General features: G+C 37.6%; 1 protein-coding gene across 18 annotated transcripts in view; it reads right to left on the minus strand.

Moving 5' to 3' along the window:
• Positions 1-14,220, minus strand: part of LOC106517014 (calcium-activated potassium channel subunit alpha-1) — a 90,009-nt gene that overhangs the window by 41,323 nt on the left and 34,466 nt on the right. For 16 of the 18 annotated variants that reach the window (XM_014007679.1, XM_014007678.1, XM_014007677.1 and 13 more), the window contains exons 4-8: positions 8,223-8,316; positions 8,012-8,123; positions 2,082-2,157; positions 1,260-1,335; positions 614-784 (exon numbers count right to left, since the gene is read on the minus strand). In XM_014007679.1, the coding sequence (XP_013863133.1) occupies positions 614-784; positions 1,260-1,335; positions 2,082-2,157; positions 8,012-8,123; positions 8,223-8,316 (529 nt within the window). Of the gene's footprint in view, positions 1-613; positions 785-1,259; positions 1,336-2,081; positions 2,158-2,239; positions 6,054-8,011; positions 8,124-8,222; positions 8,317-14,220 lie in introns of those variants that run through there. The other 2 variants (XM_014007692.1, XM_014007691.1) reach the window with 2 other exon arrangements.

Here is a 14,220-nt window from a genome sequence, read left to right on the forward strand (position 1 = left end):
GTCTGGGCCTCCCTTCTGAAGCTGCTGCCCCCGTGACCCGACCCCGGATAGGCGGAAGAAAATGGATGGATGGATGGACGGTGGTCAGTTCAGAGCAGATAGTAAACCGGTATTTAGCTTGATTTTGCAGGACGTAGCCTTAAAATACATGTGAATAGCCCTTGCAAATAGCTCAGTGTTATTTACTGTTTTGTAAATTAATGCAATGGTACAGTCTAAACCGTACATTTGTGCAGAGTGAGGCTGAGTAATGTTGCTGCATTAGTAAAACTGAGCTTCATTAAATCTTTCCCGTCACTGTGTTTGTTGAAAGAGGAAGGGGAAGGAGGAGGGTGGAGCAACTTAAAACTCTAATACTTACACATTCAATTAAAAAAAAAGCAAAAACTTTCAAATGTTCTACATGAATCAGTATGTAACAAGGCAAGCTCATACAGTACATGATATGCTACATACTGTGGTGAAGAGGTGAACTACAGTACATCAGTATAAAATAAAACAAACAGGGGAATGGGGTCCTGAGTTCTGTCCCAGCATTTAATAATAACTGGTGGAGCATGATGGCTGGTTGTGTAGAGTATTTTAAAGCAGGAATAAAGGAGAGATTTTTTACCAAACCACCAAGGATAAAGAAGACCATAAACAAGCGACCGAGGGTGGTTTTTGCATAAACGTCTCCATAGCCGACAGTGGACATGGTAACCATTAACAGGTAGACACATTCCCAGTAGGAAAGTGCTTGGGAATTTTGGAAGTTTTCCCAAGGATCCCCTGAGTTTTCCACCTGAAAGAAGGATTGACAACAGATTTATTGAATTATTTGTTAGGGACTGAACAGTGCAACAGGTTAGAGTAACATATTACTGATGTGCTATATGCATGATTTCTTGGCAAAAGTTATTTTGTGATTCTTGTCCTTGTCCTGCATAAAAATAGTAACACAAATTTTGCAGCCATTTCAAACCGAGCAAACAAAGAATGACTTCAGACAAATTAAAGAATACAGTTGGTTTCAGGTGAATGAATAATACTGCGGTGTTGTGAAACTATTGAGTTTAGCACAGTGCTGGTTTTCTTAAATGGTAACTGATACAGTGCTATAAAGTCCAACAGCAAAACCAAAGCACACAGTAGGATTCTCTATGTTCTGAATGAATTTAAAGAGCTGAACATTGTAGCCTCTACGAAGCTGGAGTGTGCTGATTTTCAGCAATTATACAAACAACACAACCTTTGAGAAGTTTCTGCCACCAACTTACCAAGTGGATGAACCCAGCAGCTGTTAGCCATGTGCTTATGAAGATTGAACACAAGTTGACCAGCTTAATTGAGTTGCTGTTTTAAGATTATGACACAAAAAGACAAGAATTACTGAATCAGTTATGAGTTGTTTTTTTATTCAAGAAGCATCACTTTTCAGATAAATGTATATTTATTATCAAAATCTAGTTCAAACTCTCAATTATTTAAATGTTTATTTTTGTAATTGTACATATCTTATATTCTGCTTTTATTAAAAAAAGGAGAAATGATAAAATAATTTTAGCCAATGTTGCCTAAATATGATGCATTTTTACGAGCAAATGTCTTTAGATTTATAAAGGCGATGTTCTATGTAAKTCTTATTGCAGTATAAAAATCCACGCACACTCAGTGTTCAGTTCTTTGTGCGTGACTTTCATTTCAGTCAATGACTAAGAAGATTATTCTGAAGGATTTGGTTRTGCTATAAGCTGTTGCTGACATCTGTTCCAAAAGCTTTAATTCTCAGCAGCAAGGGCAAAAAGAGAAGCCCGTTTCATTCAAGACTGGATGATAGTGTGCAGGATGTCAAGTGTGACCATCAATGTGTTTCTGGTTGCATGAACTTTAAAACAGGTGACATCTGATTAAATTAAAGTTTGTGTTTCTGGAATACACTACAAAGCTTTTTTTTTTTTTTACTTCAAAATAAACACATATTCAGGATTGCAGCCAGAAAACAATCATTTAAACTSAAAGTTTACTCATAAAACCAGGTGAAAAAAAATACAGATTGTGTAGAAAGAAAAAATTAAAAAGGAAAGTATCTGAACACTTACCTCGTCTTTAGTATATTCAAAAACTGTAAAATTTCTGAGAACTGAATCAACCTTAAGGCCCTTAAAAACCTCAAACCTGTCAGAAAACAAATAAAGAAAAGCTGTCAGAACGTATTAYACCAATTACATTAAACTGTGGCTTGACAACAGCATTGTACCTTTCAGGCTTTCGTCCATATTTACTAGCTTCAAAGCGTTCATAACAATAAAAAACTTTTTTACTCCAGACTGATCGAGCAACACAAAGACTTACTGCACAAAAAGAACCCTTTCAGAATGGTAAAAAATATAAAAAGAGGCTCTGCATCTCAGTTGTTTCCTCATCAGCTCAAAGCACAGCTTTTTTTGCCTGCGAGTCTCACAACACGCCTACATCTACCTGATACAAAACTCAGAATGAGAGAGAGATGAAAACCTGGAGGAATAACAGGTGGACGTGCCAAAGCTAAACTGAATGAGTAAACAGATGTGACGTCAAATCTCAAATTTAGGGGTATTTATAGAAGGGAAAAAAATGAAGCCAGTGTCTGTTGCCAACAGTTTAAGGATGACGTAACCAACAGCTTCTGCATCCCATCAAAGCAATGTGATATCATGACCTTCTTCATACAATGATTAGTGTTATTTCTGTCTTAAAAATCTCAAAACCTAAACTGATTAATTTGAGCGCGCCACAGTTAACCTGCTAAAATGAACACCAACCCACCTTAAATAGCAAAGCAATTAAAACAAACTGAGAATGAAACAAGCTGCAARCGCTGCAGATTTCAGGGTGTAGGGAGAATTATGATCTAGTAAAATCCATCTGCATTAATTGGTTTGATGAATTTCCCCACTGAATCAAATCTGTGTGAAAGCCAGKGCACACAAATCAAAAATGTTACAGCACATTATTCAGCTAAAAATAATTCAAAGTGTAAATAAGCATTTTTAATTTATTTATTTTTAGAAAATGAAGTACGCTGCAGTCTGCCTTCTCAGAACATCTGTTCAACTTTCGCCACATCAGGAGCTCAAACTCCAGCTGCCAGATCCTGAACCTGCTCCCGCTGACACAAAGTGTCCAGATCATTCTGGACATGCCAATCTAAAGCATTAGAGAGATTCCCCTTATTTTTTTTCCTGCAGGTCTTACCCCAGTAGGAGATTAGGTGAAAGCATCCACCGAGGCTGAAACAGAAGCTGTCCTGGTCCTCTTTGTCGTGGACCTGCCCGTGGCCCATCCTGACCCTGTAGCCATTCTGAAAAAGCTCTCCAGTCGACTTCTTGCGTCTTGTTGTATTTGKTGTATTTAGAAGCGTATCAGTATGTGTGCCTCCATCAGGGCCCCTGTACACTAACATCTTTGTTGGAATCATTTTTCTAAAACTACGAGAACAACGTTCCAGATCCAAAATCTGACTCTTCTTCACGGTTCTGCTTCTAAAAATCCTTCTTCAAGAAGACAAAAACCATCCCAAGAAAAGCTGAGTGCGTTCATATTCGCACTCAACCAGTCAGCATCAAAAGCAACTCTTTTATTCGGAGATGCAACTGATATTTTTTAGCATCCTGGTGGTGCTTCAGTGCTTTCTGCAGGCTTAAATCAAACCCTTTTCCCATCAGGATATTAGAGTTTAAGCTCCTTTAGGATTCATCCAGAGAAAGGAAGAGGCCAGACTGGGAGTGTGCTCATCAGCTGGGCTTTACAGTATAGCCTACATCTCATTCAAACAAACAACCGACCCCACCCCCCCAAAAAAAATCATTCTCTAAGCTTGGAAAAAAGAACAGCGTGTATCTTTGCCCCACAGCACGAGACAAGCCAGCAGAGCTGCATGGCGGAGAACCAGGAAGTTCCAGCAATGATTAATATTTCATGGATTTAGTGGTCCAACAATAATCCCTAAATTAATCACAGCTGATGTAATAACTCTTGTTGCTGTTGATGCTAAAATTAAAYGCACAACATGAGAGATGCAACTAAAACACTGAAAAGTTGACACGATAAATAAATCTATAATTTAGTGTCGACTTCGAAAATAAAATCTGAAATGWGTTGCTTTCATCACCAGTAAAACTACACAAATCATTTTAATGCCTGTCAGAGGGTGTGGTTCAACCAAATGCTTCATTTGAAAATTTAGTAGCATTTCTAAATTAAATGAATAAGAAATAATATGAAATATTGCTTTCCTTTGTGTCATTTATGTCAAAATTCAGCCTTGTTCATTTGATTGAAAATTAATTTGGTTCATTTGGTCATAAACTAGTTGCTCTCAGCTTATCTGGCAATTTCTGCTGGTTTTCCTCACAATTGCAGATAATCTAAATGCAYTATGTAAAACTGTTGCACTAATAGTATATTTAATGTTAAACCTAATACACATTTCCATTTCCTTCTGTGGTAAATGTCAACTTCCATTTTGCATTAAACCTAAAGTACTTAAAGCTCATTGTTGCATTTTTGATTGATTGTTTATAAAAAAGTCCAGAATATATCTAATAAAACATTTTATAAAATGTCAGGTTTCACTTTAAAATAATCATGAAAGCGTTAGTAATTATTAAATATTGACAGTGGCATCTATAAAACACATTTACTCAGTGGAACACAGCAGGATTTCTTGTTGGTTAATGTTGGTATTAGTAATATTACAGTTTCTATTTCCATTAAACATTTGAATTTGATGTTTTGTTTAAGTGGGTCATTGAATTCTTCTGTTTTTAAACCATCTCTGGAAGAAAACCCTGAAACATCTGACTGTTKCTAAGTCTTGAAGATCTTATCAAAAGAAGTAACTTTGACATATTTTAAGTGTAAAAGATCGACAGGATGCCCATATGCCACAATTACATGTTTGAAACCCAGTGTCTATATCCACAATTTGTTGTGGACAAAAGGAGCATGCTGATGAATAAGAGTTTTTAGAAATATTGGGAGTGTATTCACATGAAAATGTTCAGGCAGCAGGACAGACAGATTGGCAGTTTGGCTGAAGACCCACAGGAATACGGACCCAGATTTCACTGAGCTGGTGATGACCTCATCACATTTCTGACCTCTGTTTAACCAAATAAACAAATGCAGGCACTAATCATCCATAACCAACTGAATCTCTTTTTTCTACTGGGGGGGAGGGATTACAGAAAACGTCAGTTCAGTTTTATACCTAGTGTTGAGTTTGAATAGCACTGAGTCATGCAGGGCTGAGGAGACAACAAAAAGAACACCACCTACACAAACAACAACATAACTGGGTGAGACAGAATCCAACAGAAATGCCATGCTGCTCATTAGAACCACAACTAAATCAAACCTCACAGTAACCATAAYCAAAGATTAGGAGGCAGATTATTGCAGGAATAATATAATAATTATTCTGTGATATAAATACGTTGTGATATAAACTGGTGCTTATACAACTAAATGATTAGGTTTTGTCTAAATTGTTTGTTATGTTTAACTTTTGTACACTGATTACCTTTTAGTGGCCATTTTGAAGCATTCATTTAAGAATCTTTCAACATCAGTATGCATTCAGTATGCATATGTTTAATTCTTTTTAATTTTAAAATCTGAAGATTACAGCTTCTCCAAATCACTGCAAGCTTTCCACAGTAAAAATATTCTGCCAAACATTCATTCAGCTGTCTGTCAGAGCTACTTCATGCAAAGGTTACACAGTAAAAATAAACATTCCTCTGTCTCAGCACACTCTCCATTCACACACRGCTGTAAGAAAAGCTGTGATGCAAGAATAGTGCAATATGTCCTTCCACAAACATAATGAAAGCAAAAAAATTCAACATGCATGCAAATAAAAAGAACTGAATGAAAACAAATGCATATATGAAAGACCAAAACTGTCATAATTAAAATTAATAGAATTTAATAAATGGTCCAATAAATAAAAACACTTAAAATGTACCAATTAATTTAAAAACAGGAGAATTTTACCTCAGGTTTATTTAATTTAATTGACTTTCATAATTGTTTTTTTTTTTCAGTTTTAGTTCCAATAAACTACATATTTCAGCACATAATTTAAATTTTACTGAAATTATATATATATTTGTTTTTCATTTTACTTGTAGATGCATTTGTCTCTAATTTGTTTTATAATTTTTTTTGTTTTTTCCCACAAGTATTTTTATATCTGTGTGTTTTTACATTTTTCTGTCTGTTTTTACTTCACCGTATTTATTTCTGCCTCATTTCGCAAATAAGCTGGCCTTGGATCAGCTCCTCTCCTATTGGTCAACAGACAGGAAAGAGCAGGATCCATGTGCAGATTGATTGTGCATGCAGAACCGAAAAATGTAATGGAAATGGAAATAAAATCAATAAAAATAAATTAAAGTATATATATTAAAAAACATTACAATTTAAATTATGTGCTAAAATATATAAATTGTTGGAATTAAGCTGGAAAAATAAATATGAAGGTCAAATACATGATAAAACATGAGGTAAAGTTCTCCTTTTTTCATTTAACTAATTAAATATAAGAGTATAGACACAAATGCATCTACAAGTAAAAGGAAAAACAAAAAATATGTATTTTGAAACAGTAAAATGTAATTTATGTGCTAAAATATATTATCTGTTGGAATTAAGCTGGAAAAATAAATATGAAGGTCAAATACATGATAAAACATGAGGTAAAGTTCTCCTTTTTTCATTTAACTGATGAATTTTAAGAGTATTCATTTAGTTATTGGTCCAATTATATATTTCTGCTTTTATTTGTAGTTAGGACAGCTTCAGTCCTCCACAGCTGTCAACATGTTTTTGCACTTCCTGACNAAAATTAACAGATACATTTTAAGTGCATTTATTTATTTAGTGGGCAATTTTTATATTTCTACATTTAAAATGAATCATGTGAGTTTCAGACGTCCATGGACAGAAGCAGGAAATAGAACAACCAACCAGCCCAACCAGTCAAATTTCAATGAATGACTGTAAAATACTCATATGCTGCTTAAAAAAACTGTACAATATGATTAGTTTTTATTTAGATGCATCATTTGGTTCATTAAATATTAAGAATGTTTGTTAAAAGAAGGTTAAATAAAGCTGTTTAAATTACAACCATGCTCCCATATGTCCACTAGATGGCAACAACCACCAACAACACATCATTCCACTTTTTGTTGCTTTCACCTCAAGTCACAATCCATCAGCTCAAAGAAAACACACAAGAACATGAAACCTTTTTTTTTTTACATTTCAAACTGACTCTAAACGTGGAGGTTTTTAAAACACTTAAACACTGGCCTCTGGTGGCTTCACCAGAACAAAAAGCACCAACAAGAACCAAAAATACAGCTACAAAAAAATGTTATCCCTTGTAATCCTCTAGTTCCTCACAGCCCCTCTGTGTGATGAGCTTCACACATTTAACAGATTGACTTCTATTCTAGGGCTCAGGCCCCCAACAAAGCCTAATACCTTTACTCTGTCCCTTTTCTCTCTCTCTCTCTTCTGTATCCATCTGTGTACCATCAATCCCAGCCTGATTTCCTTCTAGTGTTACATCAAGTGTCAGAGGAAAGCTCTGATGGAAAAGTAAAGGGTATCTGAAAGACAGCTGCAGGATAATGCCTGATACAAACAAAGCAAACCAGCATGAACTTGATGAATAAAATGCTTGTCAGCTACGTAGTCATTAAACTTGTGAGTTACTGTGTTGGATTTCACACGACAGGAATAAGTTAAATGTTACTGAAACGCATGCAACAACCCAACAACAACAACAAATCCTGACATGGCTATTAAGTTTATCTGCCAGCTGCTGTTATCACAATAAACAACCAGATGTCATGAGCTTACTTGATGAATTCAGCAGTTCGTCCCATTAATTCCACTCAGTGGTGTCGCAGTTTGTTTGCAAATACAACCTCAAGCAACAAGCTGAGGGGAAAAAAAATGGGTGCCTTCTTACCGAGCCAGCTCCTGTTCAGGTACACCGACACAAACACCGGGGGAACCGTGAAGAAGTCCACCACCGAGTTCACCTCCAGCCAGAACCACAGCTTGTCATTAGCAGCAATGAACTGTGGCGGGAAGGAGGGCAGGTAAAACAAATTCAAAGTTGTTATTATAAATACAGAAAAGCAAAACAAGAACYCCTGCTGGATCTGAGATGTACTCACACGCAGGCCGAAGTAAAGCAAGAAGAACACGTTGAATGCCATGTCAATCTGCAGAGTATAGTCTTTGTAGAAGTACTGACAGGACTCTATAGGCCTATTAGACACAAGAAACAAAGTGTTTTATTTCCAAGGACATATGCCAACAGTAAAGTAGGTAAAAATATGGTGATGTGTGTGGAAATATATAAAATAGACTTAAAAATATGCATTCTTCTTTTCCTGAAAATGCATTTATCATTTTCAATAACAAAAGAGAAACTTTTTTTTCAAAAAAAAGTGCAATACTGGTATTTTTGTCCAATGTTTTTTTTTCTCTGTTGAGAAATGGCATGCATTTATTGTAACACAAGCAAGAACTAATAGACCTAGTTAACCCTTAAATAACTGCAAATCTCTCCGAGGAATGTGTGATATTCCAGGTGCAATGATTCCTCGTGAAAAATGGTGCAGCTTTCCTCTCAGTCTTGCATTTCTCATCTCATAAAAACATGACAAGTATTGAGCTGAACAGGATGGAAATGCAGGGTAAAAGCAGTAGTTTAAGGGTTAAATGCATGCAGGATTCATGTCGTTTTGGACGAGATCAGGCAGCCATAGCAAGCGCTAGCAATGTAGTGCAGTCTCACCCTCAAAAAGCTTGTATCTGGCACAAAAAATTCAAATAAAGASACATAATTAACCAATATGAAAATGTATTCGGTTAGTACGGTTAGGCACTAATTCATCACCTAAAAGTTAGAAATTTCCTCTTGTTCTATCGAAAACTAAACAGTGGAGAAAGTTAAGTCACAGCTCGGATGTAGATGAGTTTTAGTTTTTTGAGAGACTAGATGAAGAAAATGACAGAAGTGTTAATTAAAATGATAGTTCTGTTAAATATGGTGATGAAATAAACTTGTAAAATTATTTAAACATCTTGTGCAGCAATTACTTTTTTTTTTTTTTTTAAAATTTACATCAACAATGATGTTGGAGACATTTAAGGTTTACAAAAAAAGAACAATAAACTGAAGATAAAGTTAAGATAATTAAATAAATCCTGTCTTGAAAGCTGTAAAAATGTGAACATGTTCCATTCTTGATTGTTTTTTGATAAAATAACAGAAGGGAAAAAATAGACTTGAGCAAAGTTTTTTTCACTACTTAAAGCAATAGTTTACATTTCACAATTATTCCATCAAAAACATGATATTCCTAACTAAAATTCCACAGGCTGCAGTACTAATATACGATTGTGTTTGAAAATAATCTCAACATTTCTCATGTATTAAAAAGTGATGAAAAAGTTAAATCTGAGATTTGAAATTTCAGATTAGAGTCGTTTTAAAATGTCAGCAATCCACTTTGGTTTTGACATTCCTCAAAATACTTTCTTGGCAACCCAGTCCAAATGACACTCCATCCATTCATCCATTTTCTTACGCCTATCCGGGGTCGGGTCACGGGGGCAGCAGCTTCAGAAGGGAGGCCCAGACCTCCCTCTCCCCAGCCACTTCTTCCAGCTCCTCCGGGGGAACTCCAAGGCGTTCCTAAGCCAGCCGAGAGACATAGTCCCTCCAGCGTGTCCTGGGTCTTCCTCGGGGCCTCCTCCCGGTGGGACGTGCCCGGAACACCTCACCAGGGAGGCGTCCAGGAGGCATCCTTACCAGATGCCCGAGCCACCTCAACTGGCTCCTCTCGACGTGGAGGAGCAGCGGCTCTTCTCTGAGTTCCTCCCGGATGACCGAGCTTCTCACCCTACCTCTAAGGGAGAGCCCAGCCACCCTGTGGAGGAAACCCATTTCGGCCGCTTGTATCGGGGACCTCGTTCTTTCGGTCATGACCCAAAGCTCATGACCATAGATGARGGTAGGAACGTAGATCGACCGGTAAATCGAGAGCTTCGCTGTCTGACTCAGCTCTCTCTTCACCACGACGGACCGGTACAGCGCCCGCTTTACAGCAGACGCTGCGCCAATCTGCCTGTCGATCTCCCGCTCCCTTCTTCCCCCATTCGTGAACAAGATCCCCAGATTCTTAAACTCCTCCACTTGAGACAGGGCGACCCCCCTGACCCGGAGAAGGCACTCTGCCCTTTTCCGGCTCAAGACCACGGCCTCGGATTTGGAGGCGTTGAGCCTCATCCCAGCCGCTTCGCACTCGGCCGCGAACTGCTCCAGCGAGAGCTGCAGATCTCGTTCCGATGAAGCCAACAGGACCACATCATCTGCAAAAAGCAGAGATGCGATCCTAAGGCCACCAAAACGGATCCCCTCAACACCTCGGCTGCGCCTAGAAATTCTGTCCATGAAAGTAATGAACAGAATCGGTGACAAAGGGCAGCCTTGGCGGAGTCCAACTCTCACCGGAAACGAGCCCGACTTACTGCCGGCAATGCRGACCAGAGTCTGACACCGGTCGTACAAGGACCTGACAGCCCGTATCAAATGGCCCGGTACCCCATACTCCCGGAGAACCCCCCACAAGGCCCCCCTTGGGACTCGGTTGAACGCCTTTTCCAAGTCCACAAAACACATGTAGACCGGTTGGGCGAACTCCCATGACACAAACTTTAAACTGAGTTAATTTAATGGTGTTTTTCTTTGGGCTGCTAACTTCTCAGAGGTTGCCACAGCGAGCCAAAAAAGGATTTGGCAATGCTTTGCATAAACACTTCCTGATCAACTTGGATTTGAATTTACACTGACCACCGAGCTTACTTTGTCTTCCGTGTCATTTCTACTTTATTTACAGCAAATTCTGTAAAACAATCCAAAAATAAACTCATACTGATGAAATACTGTCCCCTGTGGGGTTCATAAAGTGGGATTATACATGAAGGATTACATTTTTGAACTGAACCAACACACAGCAGTGACTCTCTGATGATGATCAGAGATCTGATGTGATGAARACTTCGTCATCTTCACAGTTCATGTCATACACAGTTTAATGCAGGTGGTTCTCCCCTGCAGACAGTATATATTGCTTCAGCTTGTTTGTCTAATTGAAACAATCTCATTCTCTATTCATGGTTTGATTCTCATCGGGTCAAACACAACGAGACACTTTCATAGTTTCTGATCACGTGTTGTCCGTGTCCACAAATCTCAGCTGTTCAACAAACATATCTGGGTTTCTGGCCCTCAGCTGAACACTGCTTCTGCTTCAACTCAGTGACATGAAAAGAAGAGAAACATTAAAACACTGAGCTATTAAACTGTACCCATGTGCTCATCAAGCCAAATAAGAAGTAAATGTTCATTAAAAATAAATCTTACTTGAAAAAAATGAATATTCGGTGTTGTGCATAAGGCTGCTTTTTATTCACTTTTGTAGAATGTTTTGAATATTTCTTTTTATTCTTTAAATAAAACTATTATAAATTAACCTGCTGTATTCCACAGTTTTAATGTGTTAGATTTTATTAAAAAATTTAAATTTTATWTAAAAAAGAAAGAAACAAAACAAAAAATACTTTTTTTGCCACTTCCAAGAACAATACTATTGTATATGCTGAATAATTCTGCACTTGTTCGGTGCAACGACACTTCAGCTCAGTAAATCAGTCGTTGCAGGATGACCGATCGTACAGAGGAAGCAGACCTGCAGAGCTGCATAACTGAGTTTTGGGTCAGGTTTGGAACAACATTAAGCCTGTTCTGCATCAAAAACCTTTGCTGATCACAGCAGGACAGGTCACTTTGAGCCGCTCCTACTTTCCTCCGTTCAGATCAAGCAGCTCATGTGTGATGCTGTAATAATACCTCCTGCTGATACTGTAGGTGATTTACTGGAGGCTTTGAAGTTTTGAATAAAAAATGTTGAGCATGTGCTGAAATCAGTGAGAATAAATAGTTTGACATGTACACACACAAAACCAGAATATTGAACTTCTATTTATTTTAGGTTACTTGCTTCATGGAAATAGTTTTTAATGTGATTATTGCTCACTGCAGAAAGGCAAATTGTTCTTTTTCATGTACAGTGCCCTGAGACAACGTATGTTGTGACTTGGTGCTATATAAATTAACTGAATTGAATTGATAATAGTTTTGTTTGTCTCTGTTACCAAAATATCTCATGAAACACAGGTTTCATTTTCTATAAAATTGCAGATGGTAATCATTGGTATATAACTAAATAACATTTGTAGTCAATGGCTGCCACACAAAGTTAGTCTACACAGAAATGACTTTCAGTCAATTTGACAGATATTTAAAATTTGCTGTGGTAGTGAAGGAGAATCCTTCGAAATACATGAAACAAGTTCGAAAAGTTTATACAAATTATACAATAAATACAATGCATAATATTTTTAAAGTTTGTCCAAAATTATTACAGCTTATCTTTCAGCCTAACCGGATGAAAGACCAGGAGTTATTTGCACTCGTTACAATTCTGATCATTTATTTATTTTTTACAAAGACACGGGATTGCAGAAAAGCAAGGTTAAAAAAACATTGAAGTAATAATCAATCCAAGTCCTTCCTGATATTTTTATTTTTCTATTCCTAAACAAATGTAATTATTTTTGTTGTGCTGATGTGTCACTTCCTGTCAGGTCATTTTGTCCATCCTTGACACGTTGACCTGACAGGAACCTCAGCAAACTCACAGGACTAATTATAAGAAGTGTTGTATCTGTTACAGTCTGCAGCTGCCAGAAAGCAGGTGACAAGGCACCAAACTTTGGTTTTAGGCACAAGACTTATTGGGCCGATGGTTCAGGATAAAAGACTCCTTGAATAATAGAAAAAACTAATCAAGGCAGAATGATAACAGGAAGAACCTGAATCCTCATTCGAGTCCGTTTTGCTCACTCACACACACACACACACACACACATATTCTTCAACCCCGTGGGGACCGTGGATTAACATTCATTCATTTTCTGGTAATTTTATAGTCTAACCCTGACCATTTACCCAAAAATTTACTTCACAGGTGCCTACCTGACCCTAAAACTAACCTAAACTCAATTCCCACCTTGGTCCTAAACCAAACCCCCACCCAAAATTAGCATCCGTACCCATGGGGCTTTGGTCCCCTTGATTTAACCTTGATTAACCTAATTTCCCTCTGGGATCAATAAAGTATTTTTGAATTTTGAATTGGATGCACATTCGGTCCCCACAAGGTCCTTTTTTTCTGGAAAATGGTTCCCACACTGTAACAAAAACATGCCCAGACACACATAGACACACACAYGGTAAAATCAGAGGATGAAAGTTATTCTTCATAAGGTGAAAAGGCACCGGGGGGCCAGTAGAAGCAAGTTTTAAGAACAGAAGGCCACAGGTGGCATTGGTGAGGATGTAACTCTACCTGAGCTTGTCAAGATAATGAAATGAGATCTTGCCTGCAAACCACAACAAAATTAGCCCAGCCCTCAGCTGCCATGTGATCTTATACGATAACAAATAACCTGAACACTTACTTTCAGTACCTCAAGTCTGATTACACCAGTTCATAGCCTTTTTTTCCTCTTCTCCGCCTTTACACTGCTTCCACTGGGTACTCCCGCTGGGTTTGATAAAAGCTTTTTTCTTTGTGTTTTTTTTCCAGCCTCTTAATGGCACTTCCTGTCCAAACACAACCAGACTGAACTGCCACACATGTGGCTAAAAAGGCCTTCCACTTCCTCTCCTCTGATGAGTTATAGGAATTGTTTTCAATAGGAAGTAAGAACTTTCCTACATTCAATTGTAAATCTTGTGCAAAAAGCACTCAAGGGGATAGCAGTCATTTATTCTTATTTAATGGACAGAGTATTTAAAATTTTATATCATAAAATAGCAGAGAGATACAGCGGGTAAAATAAGTATTGAACACATCACCATTTTTCTCAGTAAATATATTACTAAAGGTGCTAATGACATGAAATGTTATAAGAGCAATAATATTACATTTGTATTGCCATAACCACCTGGGCCCCAAATTTATCTTAGACATTCACTCGTAACATTTTCATGAAATTCACATATAGGAACTTATGGTGGGCACTCATGGCTATAGG

This window comes from Austrofundulus limnaeus, unplaced genomic scaffold (genome assembly GCF_001266775.1).
Source record: "Austrofundulus limnaeus strain Quisiro unplaced genomic scaffold, Austrofundulus_limnaeus-1.0 Scaffold43, whole genome shotgun sequence".
Lineage (NCBI taxonomy): Eukaryota > Metazoa > Chordata > Actinopteri > Cyprinodontiformes > Rivulidae > Austrofundulus > Austrofundulus limnaeus.